The sequence below is a fragment of the Haemaphysalis longicornis genome, unplaced genomic scaffold, assembly GCF_048455015.1.
Source record: "Haemaphysalis longicornis isolate Haplotype H1 unplaced genomic scaffold, Haemaphysalis longicornis Haplotype H1 scaffold_2, whole genome shotgun sequence".
NCBI classification, from domain to species: Eukaryota; Metazoa; Arthropoda; class Arachnida; order Ixodida; family Ixodidae; genus Haemaphysalis; species Haemaphysalis longicornis.
Genome location: NW_027526295.1, coordinates 148,842,150 through 148,864,690, shown reverse-complemented (window position 1 = coordinate 148,864,690; position 22,541 = coordinate 148,842,150). Strand labels below are relative to the sequence as shown.

The window sequence follows — 22,541 nt, the reverse complement described above, 5'->3', positions numbered from 1 at the left end:
GCATTTACAATCGCAAAACATCACGCAGGCACCGGCAGGATTCCAGCCTATGTTTCGTAGACGAGACAGAGTTAGTGCCAGTCGTCTTACCCATTGGGCTACGACCGTGAGTTAGTACCCAAGAGTCAAATGGCTTACACCCTCGCCTGTAACGGCGCGGAGTACCTTAGGACCTCCCAATGTCCGTCCGCGTCCATCCGCGCGCACACCACCATCAAGCGAAAATCAAGCGAAATTCGATTTGAGCCGTGAGTTGCAGATTAATTTAGGGAATAATCAAGGTGCAACTCACGGTTCAAATCGAATGACGGTCAGGGCGCTAATCGGATGTCACTCGGGACTCAACATGGATGTCATTTCGAGTCCTCGCACTCCGCACCCTCGCCATCATCCACGGAGTGGAGATGCTGCCATTTTCTGCACCCGTGATCCTAGTTATACAGCAAAAAGTTCTCCTAGCGCAACTGAACACGTTGTTTTCGTAAATAAGGTAGGTTTGGTATCTTTTCGGTCAGTTCAGCAGCGCTGCGCGGCATATCACAACGGTTAACATTCTGCATCGCAAAAGAAGTGGCGGGCTTGTACTTATATATCTGGGAATGGAATACCGCCTTCGAGGGACTGCTACAACGCGTGTTTAGAAAGAAGAACGTCGCGGTGAGTTCGCCAGTGCATTCGTGGCGCACGTGAAGCTTAGCCAGTGAGGTAAGAGAGTCGCGTGGGCTTCCGTGCGTTAGCCAATATTACTGTGGGCCGTATAGGTTGAAGGCTTCCTTGAGTAAGAAGGCCTCCCATAAAGAAATGCATACAGTTCAATAAATGTTTATTCCTTCTCCTCGGAGCCGCCGTAACGGGAAAGAACAGAATAAGCCACAATGCGCGTCGAAGAGTTCTTTGCTTTCTCGTCTTGTGGGAACTTTGTCATCCTGGTTCGGGCGTGGAGTGTTTCAGTGCGACGTAATGGGTTTAGAAACAGCAATGTTTAGTGTACGTGACGGGAATAATGCATAGAGACAGCTACCACTGTCCATGAACTAGCTTCAAACTCAGTTGTTCACACATAAGTAGTAGTAGTAGTATGTTTGTTTATTGGCGCAAAGGTATCTATGACCAAAGAGCGCGAGACTCTGCTAGGTGGCATTTCAGTGTCAGGTTTAGGCATAAAATATGTATGAGATGAGTATGGTATTCCCTAAAAAATGTGTATATGGGTGTACAGGGCCCGCATACTGAAATATTAATATGCTCGTAATGATGGATAAAAGAAGATTGTGACCGAGACGTGACATCGCCTGGGGCCTCAGAGAGGGATGCGACAGCGGGGTTCCCTGTGCACACAAAAGAATCACCAGGACCTCCCTCAAGAATGAGAGTGTCTCAAGTCACGCCCTGTGCGATATGAGCTTCAAGAAGTTGATATCCGCAAGGTAGGTTAGAACACATTTGTATGTGAACATTGGTTCGTCTCCTAAGGAAAAGGGAAGGGTGTAGTGGAATGTTGTAGTGCAGATTGTTGCATACTGTCAGAGAATCCGATTAGTACATAAATGCACAAACTGCGACGAAAGAAGGCACAAACATAAAACCCAGAATGCCAAAGCAGGATATTTCGCCAGAAATCTAAGAAAATACCTATGTAAGTACCTATATACAGGCTACTTTCGCCCTATCGCGTAGTCCATGGACTTGCAAAATGACGTGCTGGGTGGTCGTCCCTTGCTCGCTGCGCCCCACCAAAGGACAGACGACTGTGTTTGGCGTGGCTGACCCCTTAGTTGATTAACTGCCCGTGCACTACTTTGCACGCGCTTGTAAGTACTGAAATAAGAAGAACAGGCACTCGCTCCTCCCTTTCCTCCCCACCAAGGTCCCAAGCCTTTTGAGTTCGTGCGCGTGACAAAAAGGTTCGCCCGTGTAGTGTTCTGCCGATGTCTCACGACAAAAGCACATACACAGCGTAGCATTAGAGGCCGCGGCTAGTGGGAGTGGCTAAGGCAGGTCGTTTTCCCGTTGGCGCGCACAACCATCAGGCGCCGCTGAGGGCGCGCCCAGCGCTGTTTAACGTCGGTTGAGGGCCGCAGTCGGTGCACCTCCGTCAGCACCGCATCCATCAGCGGACTAGCGGGGCCGCACTCCTCGGAGGGCCGGAACGCGTCCAGGTGCATTTGCTTCAGCGCGACGCCAGCGAGACGGTGGGCCGCTGCGAATTTGACCTATACGTGGCCAGCATGAGAGAGAGAGAGAGAGAGAGAGAGAGAGAGAGAGAGAGAGAGAGAGAGAGAGAGAGAGAGAGAGAGAGAGAGAGAGAGAGAGAGAGAGAGAGAGAGAGAGAGAGAGAGAGAGAGAGAGAGAGAGAGGGGGAGGGGGGAGGGGGAGGAAGGGAGGGAGGGAGGGAGGGAGGGAGGGAGGGATAGAGAGAGAAAGCTGTAATGAATATTGAAGAGGGTAGTCCCACGAACGGCAGGGCTTGCGGTATCAGATTAGTCGCACTATGGGATCTCCGAGGACGTTAAGAAATGGAAAAAGCAGCCCAGCAGGATTTTATCGATCATGTCCTCTTGGGATCCTTTCCTTGCTCTTTACAAGATCTGACGAATATTCAGTAAACTATAGCGAGAGCAAACTCATCCGACAGTTGCAGCGATGCACTTTATCATGCCAACACCGCGACTGACTGCAACATTATCTTTGGTCGTGAATGTACAGTCATACACTACAATTACTGCTCCTGCTATTATTTTTATTCTATATACTACTATTACGCTAACTGGTAATATGAGTACTAGTATTACCGTTACCAATAAACATATATATTAGATACTGGGGCTGGCCATGTGGTACGATGAACTGACAACAGGTGGACCACAAGGACAACAAATAGACACCGAGGGACGGGACTAGACGAGCAGGAAGGCCATTAAGTCAATGGAGAGATGAAATAAGAAAACTCGGAGGCAAAGGATGGACTCGGGCAGCACAGGACAGAGATGGGCGGAGGTCAATGGGGGAGGCCTTCGTCCTGCAGTGGACCCAAATAGGCTGTTGATGATGATATACGTATACATGCCTGCATGCATGCGTACATACATTCATACATACATAAATACATACGTACATACATACACACATACATACATACGTGCTTACATACATACGTACATGCATACATACATACATACGTACATGCACGCGTACGCACATACATACATACACGCATACATACATACCTACATACATGCACACATACATAAATACATACATACGTACATGCATACGTATATACATATATGCATGCATGCATGCATGCATACATACATGCGTAATACATACATACGTACATATACATACGTACATACGTACATACGTACATACATACATATGCATGCATGCATACGTACATTCATGCATAATGCATACATGCCTACATACATAAATACATACATACATGCGTACGGTGCGCAACACCCTTGTCTATAACACTGAGTTCAAATTCAGTTGCTTACATCTCAAAACTGCGGACTCAAACGTGTCACAAAAAACGTTGAGGTGAAAATATATGGCCAATACTTAAAGGGGCACTGACACAAAAATTTTGCATCTTGTTTTTTTTTTGCTGCGATAAGTAGCTAGTGACCTACTTATCACCTGTAGAAACCTCATTTGCTTCAGCATGCGATGGTTGTTTAATTAGAGGCATTTTCAATGCAGCCAGTCGCAGTTTCGGTTTCACCGGGTGCCGCGAACCGATGGATTTTGTGTGAACAAAGCTGACCACGTGACCGTCGGAGGGATATCACAGAGCAGAGCCGCCGTAGCACTGTCGAATCCGCATCGCCGGCAGTTTCTGCGAATGCCCCCACGTACTGATCTCGTGAGCCGCTTAATTAAAAAGCGACCGTGGACGTGACGCAGGCGCTGCGAGTACATGCAAATGCTACCGCGGCTAAAGAACGACGTGCGACTCTCGAGACGGTGGGTGGCAAGACGCGCGCTGGAAACAGCCGGCCGGTCTGCCTACAGGTCCGCCTACAGATGTGTTCGGCTTAGCACTGCGGCGGATATTCGATTGCTGCTCTCGTAAGGGGTGCAGATGACAATTTTTAATGCAACCCGCCATCGCATCTTTAACTTCTTTCTCATATAAAGCTACCATGGTAGGGACTTTGGTACAATTTCGTGCAGCGGTAACAAGCTATCTCCCGAGCTACCTGCGCCGGCCTGGGCCACTTCGCGGCCGTGGCCGCCGCCTGCACAGCGACCGTGCGGCTCGCTCAGTGGGCTTTTCGTGTCTCCGGCGCGTTTTCGTGCCCAATGTAAATAAAAAGTAATAGAAACAGAGTGCCTGGAATCGCTGTACATGGCTTGCACGTGACGTCACTTCCGCCCGCTCGCAGTTACTGCGCCCATGTTGGAGCACCGCGCTCCGCTCGCTATGCGTAGTGTGTGTACGTTTCTCGGATGATGCACCCGACCCACTACAGGCTTACCGCTTTCTGAGCAAGATGTCCCCAGCTTCGAGAGTCGAGGCTCTCGACGCGGCGTATTGTGCGTAGCTGATCGGATCAGCCCGCGCACGCTACGAGGAAAAGATGCGGATGTGCGACAGCGTGGATCCCTATATACACGCTGCGGCCGGGACTAGACACCGTGACTGATGTTGCCGAGTTTCCCGAAGTGACGCACGGAGACATCGTGAACTATCTTGTTTACTCCTCCAGTTTTGTGACCTGTCTCATTTTCGTTCTCGTCAACTTCGTCGCTAACTGGAACGGTTGCAACGTCGTCGCCGTGGCTGGGGTCCGTCCGCTGCGTGGACGCCGCCGTGGCTGCGTCGCGCGGTCTCAGCGGTCTCTTTCCCTGTACGCCGCTTTTTCGATCGTTCGTAACGATCGGTAGCATTTGTGCCGTAGCCAAGCGCAAGCGACGGCGCCAAATCAGGGTGTGCCTCGTCCCAAATCTTGGCTGGCCAGCCTACAAGCACAAAATACACACATTTGTACGCGGCGCTTGGATTTGCTGTAGACGTTGCTGGCTTACCTGTCACAAAGTGGGCACCGCAGACTCGAATGTGATGGCTGTTGGGATCGAGATCAGCACGTTTTATGCGTGATAGCCACAGGCTTCGCCGTCTCGCACTGAGGTCTTTCGTACTCACACTGATTTGATACATATTTGAGTAGACGAAATAGGCTGATGTTCGCCGATTTCTCCCTCAAATTCGACTTGCTACGGTTCGAGCAGCCGACAACAGCGCACAACACCATTGTGGAAACGCCGTCCAGTCGCTACCGCTTCCACAGCTGCGCGGAGACAGCGCCGTGTAGGGTATCCCCAGAACAGGGAGTATTGGGTATCCGCGCAGACGGCGGTGCTCCAATATGGAGATTATGCATCCCAGCATTCCCCGTTGTGACGTGGGTGCAAGGCATGTGTAGAACTTCGGTCGCGGCCAGCTGCCCGATGAGCTGACGAAATCACGGCGCCTCCGCCGCCAACGATCGGGTCGTTCGTTCTCGAGAGCAGAAGCTCCGCCCTCCGGCCCTCCGATTGGAGCGGCGAGCCGGGCGAGCCGGCAAAAAACGCCGGCAGTGCGGAAGCGGCAAACACAAACTCGTGACGTGTTTGGACGTTGTTTATTTACAAAATATCCGCAGGATGTCGACTGCGCAGGCTGCTAACTGCTCGGTTGCGTTTCGCACACTTTAAAATTGAATTTAAATATGTTCTAGGCTGTATTCGCCGCTGATATTTTGCAGATGATGTATATGTGTTCACACCAATCTATCTCCGAAGTTATCTCGCTTTCAAAATTTTGTGTCAGTACCCCTTTAATAATGACACAATAGTTTACTTCAATTTTTTTTCGGCCGAGGCAAGCTAAGGCTTTAAGTACGAAACCTGTGTTATAGACAAGGGTGTTGCCCTCTGTACATACATACGTACGTACATACATACATGCATACATACATGCATGCATACATACATACATACGTACATACGTACATATATACACACGTACGTGCATGCATACATGCGTACATACATACATACATGCACACACACATGCATGCATACATACATACAGACATACGTACATAGCGTACATGCATACATACTACACACAAATATACATACAGTGGCAGGTGACTCGGAGAAGCATCGATTTTTACGATAAAGCAGCAAGCCTAACGTATTTATGACTAGTAGCTGAAGAAACTTTTCGTAAATAAAGACGCTTGCTCACAGTTTCGGTTTATCAGCCAGGGCTAGTCGAGATTCTCTAACATGATCGGTCGTCGTTAACATGCCATGCGCTACTTCCCAAGTGTGTTTATCCGTATGCACGCCCACACCACGTGCACACACGCTGTTATAATACATCTCAGACATGTCCAACGGTACCAGAAATGGGAATTGCGTCGAAGTTCCGGTGTTACCTTGCATATGACGCTCTCTCTGTCTTCTAGGGCAAGGAAGCGCTTCTCCTTGGCCTGCATGTTACAATAGTCCTCATTCTGCCAAGCCCTGAACCACGAAGGGTCGTCCAGCATTTCGCACACCTGCAGTTTAAAGGGGAGAAAACTTATTCTTTCCTGCTTAGGCGCTGTTCTGAGAGCGCCACTCAAAAACAGACATATTGAAGGAGACAAAATCAAGAGGAAGTCTGCCCAGAAATACCACATATGAAACCGTTGGCATTTGTAACCACAATGTGTGTAAAACAGAAATGCATTTTTGATTATGTCTTTATTTATTTATTTATACTGAGTCAATGTGCGGGCTAACTAGGCACGGCGCACCAACAGAAATATATATTTCGGCACTTCAGTAGAAGTTGGCGTCAGTCCCGTGAGGAGTCCCATCGACGTGATAATTCTCGGTTATATCTGCCTAAGGTGAGAGACTTACTTTTCCAATTCTGACGCATGCGTGCGCTCACCTCGAAAAAGGCCCTGCTCCCAGGAGTGACATGGTGCCGCGACGGCGCTGCTAGTCCTCTGCACTCGAGTCCCCTGGAGACAGCCGTAGTACCGGAAATCGGCTTCAACAGCTCGAACTCCCGCGACATGAAGGCAACCACAGGGACGAGGCGAGATATAGACCCCGTGCGGGTGTACACCGCCGCCAAACTGCTGTTCTGCAATCGGGGAAGCATAAGAGGAAAGATAGGAAACATTCAGGGAATAAAAAAGTTGGCTCCAAAACACGCTGTGAAGATGGTAGGAAACCAAAGCTGTCAATGACACCCACAACAATTGGCCATGCATGCGACGTCACTTGAATTCACACACGTGGCTCTAGCATGTGTCGTATGCCGCTTACGGCGCTCTCAAGGGAGAAGGAAGGAAGCACACTTTATTAAACTATTAAGAAAGGATTGCCCAAAGCCGCAGGTGAAAGGAAAGGGCAGGGAGGACGGTAATAATGCCCAGCCATGGAGGCCGCTCAGACGAAGCTCCAGAGTGCGGTCAATGTATCCTTGACGCGCCAAGGGGGCGTCAGGGATACATTAAACCCACACAGTGAACCCACACCGGGTGGTGTTGGGTGCGAAGTACGGCAAGGCCCGGGCAAGACCAGACGAGGTGCGGAAGGTCAGGTTTGGATGTGCCATGGTATGCTTAGCAGAGCACAAAGATGGTACAAGAGAGAAAGGGGGGAACTTGGTGCAGATGTGCTCTGTTGAAATCCTCCGAGGTCTGCAGAAGGGGAGTTTCCCGCCGAGGTTACCGTCGGAGAACCTGCCGGCGGTAGGTTGTTGACTTGCTGGGAGTCATTGCCCGGTGGCCCAAAGTGAATATTCCATCCCCTCCACCTCGACACAGCGTCGGCGGTTATGGCGAAGCCGGAACGGGCCTGGTTGAGAAAAACCTGCGTACCGCAGGATAAGCCCGGAGGCAGAGGATGCGGGTTCTCGTCTACTGATGACTGAAGGTGGAGGCGCCGGAATGCCTGCGACGCTGGCGCACCTCGTCAGGATCGAAGTGGGCTCCACCGGCAATGCTCTCCCCCCGGTTGACGGCGGTAGGACGAAGATGACTCGCTCGCCAGCCTCTGGGCGGTTTCCTTAGCGGTATGCCCTCCATGGCCAGGGATCCACCGTACTGTTACGGGTGCGTGGAAGGTGTCGTGCAGGGAGCTGCATGATCGCTTAATACAGTGTGCTGCAGAGTGTTTCCAGGGAATTCCAATAAGGGAACTTAAGGCCTCAGTACAGTCCGTGAAAATGTGCACACGGTGGTACGTGCGCTGAGTGCATGCCTGCAGAACGGAACGTGCTAGGCGTAGGCCTTGTTGAATGGCGCGCAACTCAAGGTTCGTGCTGTCCGGAACGGAGTATACGATGTATGCTCTAACGCTGCATTCACTGCTGTCTGCCGCCACAGCTGCAAATGCCACAGCGCCCGTGCGATGTGGCCAGGAGGCGTCCACATGCACACGTAATGTCCGCGCATCCGCAGCGTCGGTGGCTGCGGTGGCCTGCACCAGTGTGGAACAGTGCCGTCCCTGGAGAGGGACGGTACGGTTTTTTTTGTCCAGCTTTGTATTCCTGCTCTTGTTCTGCAGTTTTCACTTTGCGTGGTCTCTCCATGGCAGTCTGCGATGAACTCAAGGCGTCACTAGAGGGGTTCCCGTTAAGCCGTTACCTGGGATTCATGTGGACGGCGTCCCGAACGCAGCAGCTCCGGCTATGGCCGGGCTAGAGCGGCGGACGTCGCCGCTTTAGCCCGACCTTGCGTCGGCAGAAAGAAAACGGAGAGCAGCGACTTTTGAAGGGTGAGAAGGAGGGCAGCACGCGCGGCTGCACTGCCTCCCCGTCATTCTTGTTTCATGTGTCGCCTCGAAAGCACCCTTCCCCCTCCGCAGACGGCGAATGCAAAGCAGCGTCTGTGTCCCCCGTCTCCACGCGTGGGCGTAGATTGGTGGCTAAGACGATGCGCTTTGGCTCCGCTTCTCTTCGGGCCCAGGTTCGATCGACTGGCGGTGCCGGTAGTTTTATTTAGCCTGGTTAGGAGTTTCTTGTGGCGCACGCGACGAAACCATTCTCTGGTAAAGTGAAAGCTTTGCTTTAAAACTTCTGCCGTCTTGACTGTACGGACAACAACAGGAAAGCACAGAATGTGTTGATAGTTGATACGCAAGGCAGTCAGGTGCACTCATGTGCTTGACTGACCCACAACTTCGCCGAGAGAGATGTAGTTCCTTGATGCGCTGCTCAGTCTTATAATCTGCATGAAGTGGATTTGTAGTCAATTGAATCGTTCGGTTAAGCAGTAGAGCTTCGGCAAACGTTCCGAGCGTGATAGGTAAGGAATCCTTTGAATTTATACATCAACGAAACTTGGCTTTTTGTAAGAAAGCTGTCCAGGTTGCACTCAGGAAGCAGCGCTTGCATCATTTCTTTAGCTTTCCTTGCAACCTTCGATTAGTCCTTCCGGAACCATATTCAATCACACATTACAAACGGAACCCAGTTTGTTGTACACGAACCGTTAAAGAAACAACAGGTTGTCCAAAGTGAAGTTGACGCCGCCGACGGGTGGATTTACCGACTTCGTGTGTTGGCTCAATAGATATTGCCTTAGTGTTGCTCCAAGGTGTCATGAAGTGACAGGCTGGCATTGATATCTGCTTATTCTCCTTCTAGCGCTCTAGCTAACTCTTAACCCCTGCTGTAGTGGTCAGCGTGCCACCGACAAAGTACCCTTGAAATTTAAAGGATCTTTGAAGGAACTGCGTGTATAGCTTGACAGCTATAAACAGTTCCTTTAAAGCCGGTTTTACTGCTTTACGCAACTGCACTGTTAGAAAAAAAAATATTCATCAGTTTTTAATCAGAACACGAATGCCCTAAGGTCTCTTAATAAATGCCTCGAGAAGAACCCTGGCATGCTTATGAAGCGCAGCACCTAAATACGGACGTACGGTTTTCTGACAGAAGTAGCTTTAAACGCTTATGCATATAAATGTAATTGCAGAACGGAATTCAAAGGACATGGAGGTTCAGTAGTAGTTTAACACAAGTATACAGAAAACGTGGTAAAACAGCACATGTATAAAGAAAATTAATGGAGTGAGCACAATGCTGTTTTGATTTGGCTGTAAGCTCCAAATAAAACAGTGCCAAACGAAGACAACTTTAATTGTTTCCATTTGAAGGTGGATAAAATACTAGCGTATCGCGTTTCACGGTGAGGGTATTATACCTCATGGGGAGAATCAAGCTGAGTCGTTACCCAGTTTGCTGTACCTAGCTTGAGGCAGAAGGTTTTTTTCTTTTTACACTTCCGCAGCTTCACCGACATGAGTTCGATAATTGGATCAGGTGTGCGTGCTCAGAGTTTATAACAGGAATCGATGGTGGCAAGGAAATCAGCAGAGACTTCCGTTCGTTAAAGAGGTGGATTTTTCGGTAGCCTTCCTCACCCAGGAGTGCCGCCCATAGAGTGCCGAAGGCGCTGCTGTCCGCTGGTCAGGGTCCACCAGATCCTGGACGTTGAGGACAAGGAAGTCGGCATCCCTGCAAGGACAGAAGACGAGCTACCGACGCGATGATACTAGGACAAGTTCGCTTGTCTGCATTAGAGGAACAAATGTTGCGGACGCGGCTAAAGCGAGTATGTAGAACGATAGCTCGGTTTTTGCGCCAAGAACGCGCAGTGAACGCGGACACAATTGCCCCGGAAGATAAAGCATGGACGCTGTTCGGCGGAGCCGGCGCTGAAGGCGCGAATGCGCAGTGAATTTTAATGCCGCCGGCGCCACCTTTTAACATTTTCTCATGGCATGCGCCTTTCCTCTTTGTCTGATTCTCTTTCTAACAGTTGTCCTCTTGGATCGAACGAGCAATTAAACATTTCTACTCCGTGCAACCGCACGAAGCGCAGGCTTGACCTTGGCTGAGCTTGAAGGTCAAATGGACGCTACGACGAAAGAAGCATTTTCTGGTATTGTACCTGGAGTAAATTAGGTTTTCCTTTAAAGCTTAGCGGGATTCTAGGTTACCCCACCTGGCTGATTTACCGCACAGGTACGTTTTCCTAGTATACGCTAAGTATGACTAAAGTAGAAATTAAATTATTTTTTTTCTAACTTTCCTCATAAACTCCAAATAGAAACAAGTGCAAGATGCAGATACGTCAGTGAATGCGCAAAAAGGCCACGCCTTCGCCTTACTTTGTTTGGGTAGGTCAGGGCAGCGTGAATACAGCCTACATTCATTGAAAACACCGGTGACGTTTCTGTCTAATCTCCGTATTCGGAATAAATTTGAAGCTTCTGGTATACACGCGTCTGCTATTGCCGATGAACACGGCTGACGGCTCCTAATCCAAATGTCCTATAGGTAAAGCTTTTTGATCATAACATTGTTTGCGAATCATGTCCGCCACTCACTGTTGCAGTTGCTTTACGTTCACGTCGTCCATAAATCTCGTAGCCGGGTAGACGTTCACACTCAAGATGAGCCTCTGTCCTGGCCGGCGCATCTCAGGAATCAAGGCCTGCGGGTAAAGGAGATGCAAGAGTACGCGATGAGACATAGCCATTTTTAATCACGCCCTGAATTCAGTAACACCAACTTCCGAAGGAAGCAAACGTTCGAATGTTGGCGTGCTTCAGACTTTCTATCAAACAATTTGTTCACATTTTGGTCGCCTATGAGGAGGGTTAGAACATTCATGTAACATGTCGTTCACAGGTATAAAAAACGCTAACAGGAGCAGTCTAGCATTTAGTTCATTTTAGCAGACTGTTCTCTTGTACGGCTATATTGTCAAAATATTTTTGTTCTCTCTTAGAAAGCGATTTGAAGCTTGAAGATCACAACTGAAGAAACCCCTGTACAATGATTGTAATGGTTAGGGTTCAATCGCCGGTTAATCTTATCAAGATTTAGAACAGGATCATGACCACATACTCTGTTGACGAAGGAGGCTTTGCTTGATTTTGGGCTTAAAACATGGAGATGAAGACCTGACCCGCAGGAAGAAAGGGCTCTAGTCGGCTTCATAAAATTAATTTTAGAAAAGTGCGCTAAAAATGCTGTGCCTCAAAATGGCAGCAAAAGCCTGCAAACGTTTGACTAACGATGTTTGGCATGTGAAAAGACAGATTTCAGAAAAAAAAAATGGTGGTGAATCTGCTTACCTGGGCTGCAAATGTCGTCGCGAAATGATCACAATCTGCCACTCATTCCATGTGCTCCTCTCTCTTGTCCATCTCCCCATCCCACCTCTACGTTCTTCTCTTTCCTCTCACTCGTCCCTCGATGAATACAATGGAGGTTCGCTCAATTTCGTTCAGTGCTACAGCGTTCGTCCTGCTCGTGCGCATCCTGTTGGGACAGGGCGTATTTTTTGTTGCACTGACGGAGATCGAGCGAACACGCTTCGTTTTAGTGTTTGACGAATCTGGGCTCTCTTCGGCACCGTTTGTAACGCATTTTGTCTTGTTTGTGTATTGTTTTATATTTGCTCTTGTAAAAATCAACCCAATGTGTATTCTTAACAAAACGCTGGAACTTCGGTTCTGTAATTACATTCTGCTTCAAATCTGCCTGACGTTTCCTTAGCGCTGAATTCTGCGGAAATGTACGCACCATGGCGGTAGTTTCAGTAGTTTGAAACGCTTTTCGCTATACCTCGTGTCCAAGCATACTTTCACCTGCTTTTTGGCCGCACGCTTCACAGGTTGTTCACAGGCAGACTGAAATTCCTAAGTTTAGGCAGCCCAAGAAGGAATACCGCCTTTAAAATAAGAGTGCAAAATATGGAGACGTACACTTTAAAGGGACACTGAAATTATTCGTAAACATTGCTGGATTACTAGCGAAAATTGTAGTCCGGAGTCCACAGTCCATGTTTCGACTACTCTGAGTGCGTTTACGCGAATTTATTTAGTAGAAAAATCAATTCGAAAATGCTGTCCTCCTCTCTGCATCTTCGCTCATTTTCTGGGGCGTTTTCGTGTGACGTCAGGAGGAGATGACTTGGCTTGACTGCGCTACTGCACGGAGCACCGACCTTCCGACAGAGTCAGTCGGCCCAGCGTTTATGGTACAGCGTTTAGCCCGCCGGCCGCTGACTGGTCGTCGCAATTCGTTCGCTCAGTTGAAACTAAGCCACGACACGTTTGTGAATGGAAGGATGTGCATTTCCTTAGTTTGTTAGTTTGTACACTATATCAAGCTCCACGTCAGTCCAGGTCGCCCCACACAAGCGCTGCACAAGCGTACATGCGACGCTTTGCTAACTGGTACGCTAGTAGGAAAATATAAGGCCACTTGGAGGCGGGAGAAGTTAGCGAAGCCAATATAGGCACTAAGAAAATAAAATCAACTTAAACCTTTACCGTACAGCGTAAAACTACGGTGCCGGAAGCACTTTTTTGCGCTGGGTGAAAAAGCAGAGCTGTCCGCAGCACGACTACGCATCTGCGAACGCTTTTCCGTCTAAGAAATGCAATTGCTAGACGTGAGATATTGTGGAAATTTGGGGGACGTTTACTACACGAGCGCTATACAACAAATAGTCACCTAAGCTGCATGGAATGATAAAACTAAATAAAAGTGTAAACTTGATATACATTATATACCTGATTTTCGAGCGCCAGGAGCGCTGCCTCGTGGCCGAGTGGTCCGGAGCTCTTGGTATGTTATTTTGCAACTTGCCAGTTGCAAGTTCGAATCCCCGAGGAGACTTTTTTTGTAAGTTGAATTTTTCCTGTTCGGCCGATGTTTTCTATACCGAGTTCACTATTTTTGGGCCGTAATGTTCACTGCTCCACGAACAAGTTCGCAGAACGCGCGCAGACTGACACTGACGCGCTAGCGAGTTCTCGTTGGGGTGCTGTTGACATAAGCACCGACTGCTTGCAGGCAGTGGGCACAGGCCAGAATCAGGAGACCCTTGGGCTGGTGCGAACAAGCTTTTTACGATACAGACATGAGTGAGGCAAGCTTCAAATACGGGGGAAAAGCGCATGGCATTTCAGCGTCTGCGGTGACGCGGAGGGCGTTCATCGATTGCGTAGGTTTGGCTAGTGATTGCTACGATTCCAAGCCGTCCTGGGAGGCTTAACTTACGCATTTTACAGCCGAAAACATGGCAGAAGCGCGGTATGACGATTACTGAGATATCGGGAATGCCCATCTCACGATAACGTTGGATGTCAAGGATGTTGTTTTACAGAACGAATGCTAATCATGAGCATCGTCCAATCACGGTGCACCTCCTGCCGTCGTCACAGCGTTTAGTTGGTGCGGCCGCCGCAGACCGCGCATGGTAGTTTTTCTTCTTTCGAGCTTTATAAAATAATTACCGACTTTTCAACCGGTTAACGATGAAAAGTGTGTTGATTTGAACCAATCTACGTAGTGGAAGCAAAAACCGGAGCTTGACAAATTCAGTTCAGTGTCCCTTCAAGGTAATCCTGTGGTTCAGTAGGACCGACAAATGGGCTAGTTCGTTCTTATACATTCGTTAAATAGCGCTGAAAGAAGAGGACGATGGAAGAGAATAGAAGCGCCGTCGTGTGTCTCCTCCTCTATCGTCTTCGTCCTCAAGCGCTGTTTAACGATCGCTGTGGTTCATCATCCCCACAATGCACTGATTGGCCAATCTACGAACGGCAACGCAATATCGGCGAATGACGATGTCGAGCATACCATCTGACTACAAAGTTTGGTCTACGCTGTGGCATCAGGCAATGCAAGCATGATGTTTTGCATTGATGTAGGTTGCTCTCATTCGCCGAGGTTGCCTTGTTAATGGCACGCATTTTTCGCAGGAATGCACTGTGGTGACACTGAACCTGGGGGAGTGCCGTAGAGTGTAGGCGACGAGGCAGTCACACGACTTAGCTCTGCGTTTGCTGACCTTTACGAGCAGGTCGTAACCATGGGCTGTCGCTGGATCGCGGAGGTCGAGGTCGAGTCCGTCGAAGTCGTGTTTCCGCAACCAGTCGACCACCGTGTCTGCGAACCTGCTCGCGTCTTCGGCTGCCCGGATGGTGTCCTCGACCAGAACCGAGGCAAGCATGGACAGGCCCCCTCGCCTCAGGGAGAGGAAAGCAGGAAGTGCCGCTGCGAATGAGGTTGGATATGTTCAAATAACATCAGCTGTACTTGTTCATACGCGATGGAAATCGCAACGAATGTTGCCGGTTCCTCCGCACAGCGCAAAGAGATCGTTACTGCAAGTATTTTGGGAAGCAATAAAAGCCGGCGCAAAAAAAGGACTAGGAAACACGCTGTTTTTGCGGGTGTAAATTTTTAAAGCCAAACTCGATCAGAAAAGTAGGTGATCCCACGCATTACGCGCGTTGAAAGGTCGCCCGCGTTGATGTCACGGGTTCGTCGCATCGGCGGAGTGATACACAACACGGGCTGCTGTCGTTCTTAACTTCATACTAAACTTTTTTACACCCTTTTTGGCAGAAAAGGCTGCAAAAATCTTGTCCTATTGCACACAACTTTAAAAGGTGTTTTGGCTAGAAGAAGGGTGTAAGGGTGAAAAAAGGGTGTCCTTGTGGACACTCTAAAATACGAGTAACGCTGCTTAATACCTTAAATTAGGGGTGCGGGCAGCCCAGCTATGCATGGCAATTTGGATCGGCTGAGCACGCAGCTCAACACAGAGACACATTCAGCAAGCACAAGTCAAATTTGGACCACAAAAATGAGCAAGAAAACCAACGGGATGTACGCGGAGAGTGAGTACATCCTATTTACCTTACAACTACATCTGATCTTCTTGGTTTTATAGGCAGAAGAGGGATGTCTTGTGATAGAGTCGGTGGACCTCCGAAAAATTAAATATTCTAGCGCTAATTTTAGAATTATGCATTTTAATGTCAGCATATACAAGTCTGCTTGCCGATTTGGAAAAAAAATTTAATCGTGAGGCAGAGTGGGGAAAGTGCTGTAGTTATTGTGTTCACTAAGTAATGGAACTTCATTAAATACCAAACACCTGTTCCACACCCTTTCAATGCCGTCGAAGAAGGCTGTTCTTTATTTCAAAACCCTTTTTACCACATGTATTTCAAGCTACAAATTATGGCGTCGGAACCCACGAAAGAGGGTGTGAATGACCTCCAAATTTGGAGGTCTTTTCTACTTTTTTCTGGGGTGGATGAACATTTGCTACTATCAGGGGTGGGGGGTTACCTAACTGTGTTTGAAACAATATCAATTGGCATAATTTATTAACAGCGGCGCTGTTTAAGGTTGACCTTGGTTGAAATGTTAGAAGGGAAAAACTGCGCCGCCGGTAAAGGTTAGGAGAAGACAGCGCGGTTTACACACGGACACAGGGAAGAGTACTTGACACACACGGCGGTTTACACACGGACACAGGGAAGAGTACTTGACACACACGAGCGCTCGTGTGTGTCAAGTACTCTTCCATGTGTCCGTGTGTAAACCGCGCTGTCTACTCCTAATCATGTTAAACCAACACGCCCAGATAGCCACGCCGGTAAAGGGTGCACCACTGCAGATAGGTATTCTAACAGTGAAGCCGGCTTTTGAGCTTGCTTGAGTGTGAGCACGAGGGCCATATGCGTATGGGCGCCTCTTGCTATACCATTTGAAAAGTAATAGTCTTTTTAGGTGCAGAGCACTTTATGGGGTCGCCTTGTAGTCGTAGCTCTCTCGCGGGACCCAAGTAGAGCCGCACGGCGTTCCGTCGTAGCGACTGTCGTCGCGGCGTAACCCAGAGGCTTCGAAAGCCAAGCAGTTTATATAGTCATGAGAGTTCGAAACTCGTGAAACGCTGGCGCTTGTCATACATCTCACCGTTGTCTAGCGCAAAGAAAACTGTAGGTACATTTGAGGCAAAATATACGTAATTAGCCGCCAGCGCCCGCGTTCATTTAGTTAGGAGCGCTCGTTGGGTTGTTTTTTACGATAGTAAGCGAAAAAAAGTGGTAGTCCAGCGCCGGTACGTGCGGGAGGAAAAGCAAGCACAAAAATAACAGAACTACCGCTGGCGCAGTTTCAGGCAGGGGGCGCGCGAGCACTGCGAAGGCGGGAAATTTGAATTGCATTTGGTGGTAGGAGTGAGCGTATAACGGCGCCACAGCCCATTATGGAGAATCACTGCTCTGCACTTCCGACAGCTTTCACATTGTGTGGAACGGCTTCAATTTGTTGGGCTACTAGAACGCAAAAAAAAAAAATGGCACAGCTTGCACTATAGTGGTGCAAGGCCGGACAAACAGCGAAACTGGGGGTAGACCTTGCGTGTTTCCCCCTTGGATTGGGAGACACACTGAAACAGCTTTGTAAAGTCCGGCTAAACTTGGCGGCACCCTTCAGCACTTAGCCTAGCCCAGCAAGAACATCTCAATCCCTAACAAAACTCACCAAAGCCCATACCTAGCAAAACGTAGCAAAGCTTTAAGACGCATGATCGAACCCCCGGTCCACTGATTTTTTTTGTTTTGAAACTGACCACCAATTTCGCACCTTTTCAAAACCACAAAGAAAACTGAGGCTGTTGCAGTCGGCCAAAAGCCTTTTTTGCCACAGAAACAGGACGTAAAGTAACCAAATGAGTTGTGGAACCCAAGAAAAATGGCGTCATGACTTCCCCAAACCCCTATTACACCTATACTATACCTTTTTAAAGAGATAAAGGTGTAAAAATTTGTACCCGCCAATACTGGCTCCCAAAATGAATTAAATAAAAGCAGGTGTTGCTGCAAACAAATATTTCGCGTATGTCCATCCTGTGCAATGCGTTCTAAGGGCTTCGTTTTCCGCGTGGACTATTACACATTATCCACTTCATGTTTTCAGGCATGGGCCAACCTCGCCTTCCACCCGAACGACGGTAAGTTTCTCGAAAGGTTAAGTTGCATGCTGCCAGACCGAAAACGTAAAATTTCTGTTCGGGCTGTGTTAACTCGGTCAGCCAATCAACTGCTATTTTCATGTAGATTTGGATTTTGTAATATCCTGAAGGCACACAAGTGCGTGATGGGTTATTTGTAAACGGAATGCTCGAAGGGTACCGCGTCTTCAGTGTGCTAAAATATAATGTAATATTTCCGTTCGCACGCTCAGTTGTAACGCTAAATCTAGCAAGGACTTGTATTTTAAATTCGCTGAGTTCTTGCGCAGTCTGATTACTCAGCATCGCCGTCTAAGCGTGCTGTACTTATCTTTCTCAGAGAGAAAGCTTAAAAACGACCTGTCGTACCGATGGCAGAAGTTAACAGTTACAATTATACGGTTTTCTTAGAAAGGGGCGGCCCTTCAGCGCATAGTATATAAAATAATTACCAGCTATTTTTTGAGGTTACCCTAGAGTGCGCTTGAAAGAACGAGTTGAACCCTCCACTGCTATCTTACGGCGATGAACGTCCAGCCCTACTCGTTTTCAAAATTAGGTCGCACGATGCAGGGGTTAGTTTTTTGTATTCCAACCTGAGTACTACTACCTTGGACAAAAACAAAAGTCGGTAAAGTAAAACATTTTCTTCGAAATTTTCAAATTTTGAGGGCGTCACGCGGCCAGGCTGCAGCTAGGCTATGAGGCGCGCCGTAGTGAAGGACTGCGAATTAATGAGACCCCCTGCGTTCTTCAACGTACACCTAAATGTCGACTGACGGGAGTTTTCATACTGCCTCCATCAGAAAAATGGTTGCCGCGGCTTTGATGGAACTATTTCTTCCGAATCAGCAGTTCAATGTCTCAGCGACTGATCCCCCACGGCGGGAGTTTTCAGACATTTTTATTTGACTTTTAACGAAAATATACCTGTCTTCACAGCTAAAAAATTAGTAACTAGGGAGAAAGATATCATACAGCTATTTTGTGCTTTGAAATGTTTTCTGCGTTGCTCCATTTCATCAGAGGGCGTTACCGCTATATACCTTCTCTTGAAATTATAATTCAAGTTGCTTTCTGTATTATTAGAGTTGTAGCCCTGGCACTTCTCGTGCTGTTACTATTCAGCACTTTGCAACAGCTCGCAGTGCTGCAGCGGTAACATTTTGAACAAAAATGGAGACGCTGTGGCATTGTGGTAACATAGTTGTGGAGTGGGGTCATCACGTAAAGCCGAGCTGACGGTGTGATGTGCTATGCAGCATATGTGCCACAGCTTCGAATGGAAACTGACCCACACGTAGCGAGTTTTATGTATTCCACCATTTAAAGTGGAAGCCGTGCAAGAAATAAAAGACAGATACGCATCTCAGTGCACAGAAGATACCGAGGTAAGTTTCGCAACTTTACAAGCTCTTTAGACTGGCTCCAGAGAAATTACATACGCTTGTTGACCATTTGAAATGGCTGTACATGTATACTTGGTGCCCAATTGGAGTTAGAACTCTACACAAACGCTATTGAATTGCGACTGGTCAGCTATACGCTGTATGGTTGTAGAGAAAAGGCAAGAGAGGGGACTATGTTTGCAATTACTAAACGAGCATCTACGAAGAAATAATACTCAAAGCTTACCCCCTAAAAGGCGTTAAAATGCTCGAAAAATTTTCCGCCGTTACAACCACAAGTCATCTTCCCGAGCACTAGGAGGGAATCGATGATATCTTTGGTTGTGTATTTCTTTGACATGAGCGAGGCAATCAAACACTCCCACTTCTAGTTACAGGGGGTGGTATTACGGGACTGCGCTGGAGAATTCCGCGGGAAAAACTTATTGCATTCGCGAAAATTTCTCAGGGAACTTAAGCCCACTCACGCGATTTGATGTACGAAAGCCAGACGATACTACCCCACTGTTTTTGCGGCTGTATTTCCGCTTACGTTCTTTCATCTGTCTTACTGCGCGAAATACGTCAGCAAGCAGGCTGGCACGATGCACATCTATCCTATAATCAGAGTTCTGCGGGGGTGGGGTGCACCTTTTCTAGTCCCATGCCATCACGTTCAGGTGGCATGCAACACCCACAATTCGACAACTGTTACGTTTCCAATTCATAGTTTGGTGAATTTTGTGAAGCAGGCCCATTAGCTCCTCAGAGCTTCGGGTCGATTCCTCACGTGGGCATGTTCCACACAAAGAAAGGAACAACAACGACAACGACTTTTGTCGCAATTCTAGCAATGTCCGGAGATAGTGCATTGGTAGCGCGTTTAGCTGATACTGTGGCGACCCCTGTTCAATGCCTTTCGGAGCACACGGACGTTTTAGGAGCGACTACCCTTAGGATTTCGGGCTGTCGGCATCTCATGTCGTCGGCGTCGCTCGTCGCCGTATTCTCATTCGTCATGGTACTAAAACACCGGGACACTCGTTTTCCAACGCCTGGCGCTAGAACGAAAACGTACTAAAGGAACACACGTGGACTTTCGTCTTCCAACGCCTCGAGCTAAAACGTTTTATCTCCATGGGCAATAACGCGTACTAAAAGAACACATCAGGACACTCGTTTTTCCGGGCTTGATTTCTTGCCTCTATTTCATTCCGTACTCGGTTTAACTTTAAAATATGCAGTTCTCCGTTTGGAATTTCACTTCTCCTCCGTCTTCGTAATTGGGATGTCGCGTATATCAGAGCGCGCCTTGTGGCAAGAGAGAGACTTACAATCCTTGAATGCACGTATACACTGCATGCTTGGCCCCTTTCCAGGTTTCACGTTAGTAAAGGTGGCCCGTTTTTTTTTAGTTTTTGTGTTTTCGCAGTCCTCTTACGTTTCTGTGTTTTTGCAGTCCTCTAAGGATTTGTCAACGTCACAATAAAAAAAAGCGTGCAATGGCATACATGAAGCGATTTCCTGTAAATGCTTACGTATCATTTCGATAGATTGCTTCAGCGGAATTTTCGCATAGTGGTGCAATTAAGGCTTTTTCTCGCCTTAGGAATAAGGGCATATCGAGAAATATTTTGCGCTGTCGATGTGTGAACATAGCGCGAAAGAAGAACAGAGAACGACGGAGAGCGAAGGGAGAGGGGGACGCCAAGCCTATATGCCTATATCTCCAACCGGGGGCGGCATTCTGCCTGATGCAGCCGTCGTTCGGCTTCTCAACGCGTCACGTCACCGCTTGTACGCGTTGTAAAATGGGTGCGATGCGAGTGCAGGGCCGATTAGGTAGCAAAACAGAATGAAATGGGAATGGCGGCGACGAAATGCGGATAGGTACTCGTGGGCAACAAGCAGAGCGACTGGCGGCCAATGGCCGCAGTTAAAGCGAGCAAGCGTACACTGGAGCACAAAGCAGAGTTGGCGCGGTGTGCGAGGGGAGTGAGTGAAACACCGTGTTGCGGGCTTCTAAACCCGTTGAGCAAAACACGAACATCGGGCCGCGATGCATGTTCGCGAGGAAAAGAAAATAGGAGCTGGTGTCTAAAGATCCCCCACTGGATATTCAATTAATTTTTGAGAAGATGGCGCGAGCAGGACACCACGTCCGGGTTGAGCGTACCGGATGCAGATTCTGGCAGCGTCACTCCCAAATGGCTGTACCGCGCACCGACGAAAACGGCGTGAGTGCATTGCTCGTGGTGGAAGTCGCGGGTGAGGTCGTAAGCCCAATCCCCGTGCTGCGTTTTGTTGGACCATGCTGGATCGTAGTAGCAGCACAACACTGGATACTCCGCCAGGCTGTGGCTCCTCGGGTAGGGCCCTGCGAGTCAAGTATGCTACGGTCGGGGCATCATAATTGGCTAAAAATACTTGACTTTTCAAACTAATGTAGTACGTGTTAAATACATTCTGCATAAAATCACTGCATTCGAGCGCTGGGAAAGCTTTCGAAGTTTTACGGGGATAACTTTTTTGGATATTTCCAAGGTTTTTCTCGATATCCAGCAGCGGTGCACGAAAAAGCATGAAACATTCTTGTTTTAGGAAATTAGTAGCGGTGGGAGAAAAATCAAAACTTTGGAATATCGAAGCGAACAATGTCATATCCCATGCAGCTTCGAATATGATATCATTATATAAAGATTGGAATAAATTTTTGAAGTATAGTCTGAACTTCGAAAACGCAAAGTTGTGCCTTGTCGAAAGCTTGAAATGCAGCGCTAAAACACATGCAAACTGTATTCTTTGCAACGAGCTAGAACTCGTCGGGCACCGGATGTATCACCCTTCACACGACGGTCGGCGGCAAGTGCTCGGCACATGCTGACGCTTGTCGTTGCTGCAGGTTTCGCTGGGTGCAACAGCACTCGCTGGGGACAGCTGTACGAGATGCTGGCTGCGCGGATTGTGATTTTTCAACCATCCTGGAGGCCTCACCTAGCTTCTATTTTTAGATGCGACTGCATCTCATTCACTCGCCTTGTCCCTCCATACGGCGTTGTTGTTGTCCGTCCACACCCCTCCCCCATTCTCCTCGCCGCGCGAGCTGCGGTCTCCGTCGCTCACCCCCTCTCCTCTCCGATAGCGAACACTCTCTCGCGAGGGGCATTGGATTGGATTCGATTTGGTTGGCTTGGCTTGGCTTGAATTGGATTGGATTTGGATTGGATTGGATTAAAGTGGATTGTGTTGCGTCATAGCCGCGCCACGTTGTGTCATAGCCGCAGTCGTTCCAGCACCGGCGTTCCGACAATTC

At 48.4% G+C, this 22,541-nt stretch overlaps 2 protein-coding genes across 2 annotated transcripts in view; both read right to left on the bottom strand.

Moving 5' to 3' along the window:
* Nucleotides 1-882: 882 nt before the first annotated feature.
* Nucleotides 883-7,133, bottom strand: LOC144167438 (uncharacterized). Its single transcript, XM_077696701.1, has 3 exons — nt 6,941-7,133; nt 6,438-6,560; nt 883-2,213 (listed from the first exon to the last, which is right to left on the bottom strand). Exons 1-3 carry the CDS (start codon nt 7,067-7,069, stop codon nt 1,977-1,979), a joined length of 489 nt encoding a protein of 162 aa, XP_077552827.1. The 5' UTR covers nt 7,070-7,133; the 3' UTR covers nt 883-1,976.
* A 786-nt stretch (nt 7,134-7,919) lies between these two features.
* Nucleotides 7,920-22,541, bottom strand: part of LOC144168350 (uncharacterized) — a 35,779-nt gene continuing 21,157 nt past the window's right edge. Inside the window, exons 3-7 of the mRNA XM_077697355.1 lie at nt 21,405-21,605; nt 14,880-15,085; nt 11,398-11,504; nt 10,429-10,522; nt 7,920-8,105 (exon numbers count right to left, since the gene is read on the bottom strand). Coding sequence (XP_077553481.1) covers nt 7,920-8,105; nt 10,429-10,522; nt 11,398-11,504; nt 14,880-15,085; nt 21,405-21,605 — 794 coding nt within the window. The remainder of the gene's footprint in view (nt 8,106-10,428; nt 10,523-11,397; nt 11,505-14,879; nt 15,086-21,404; nt 21,606-22,541) is intronic.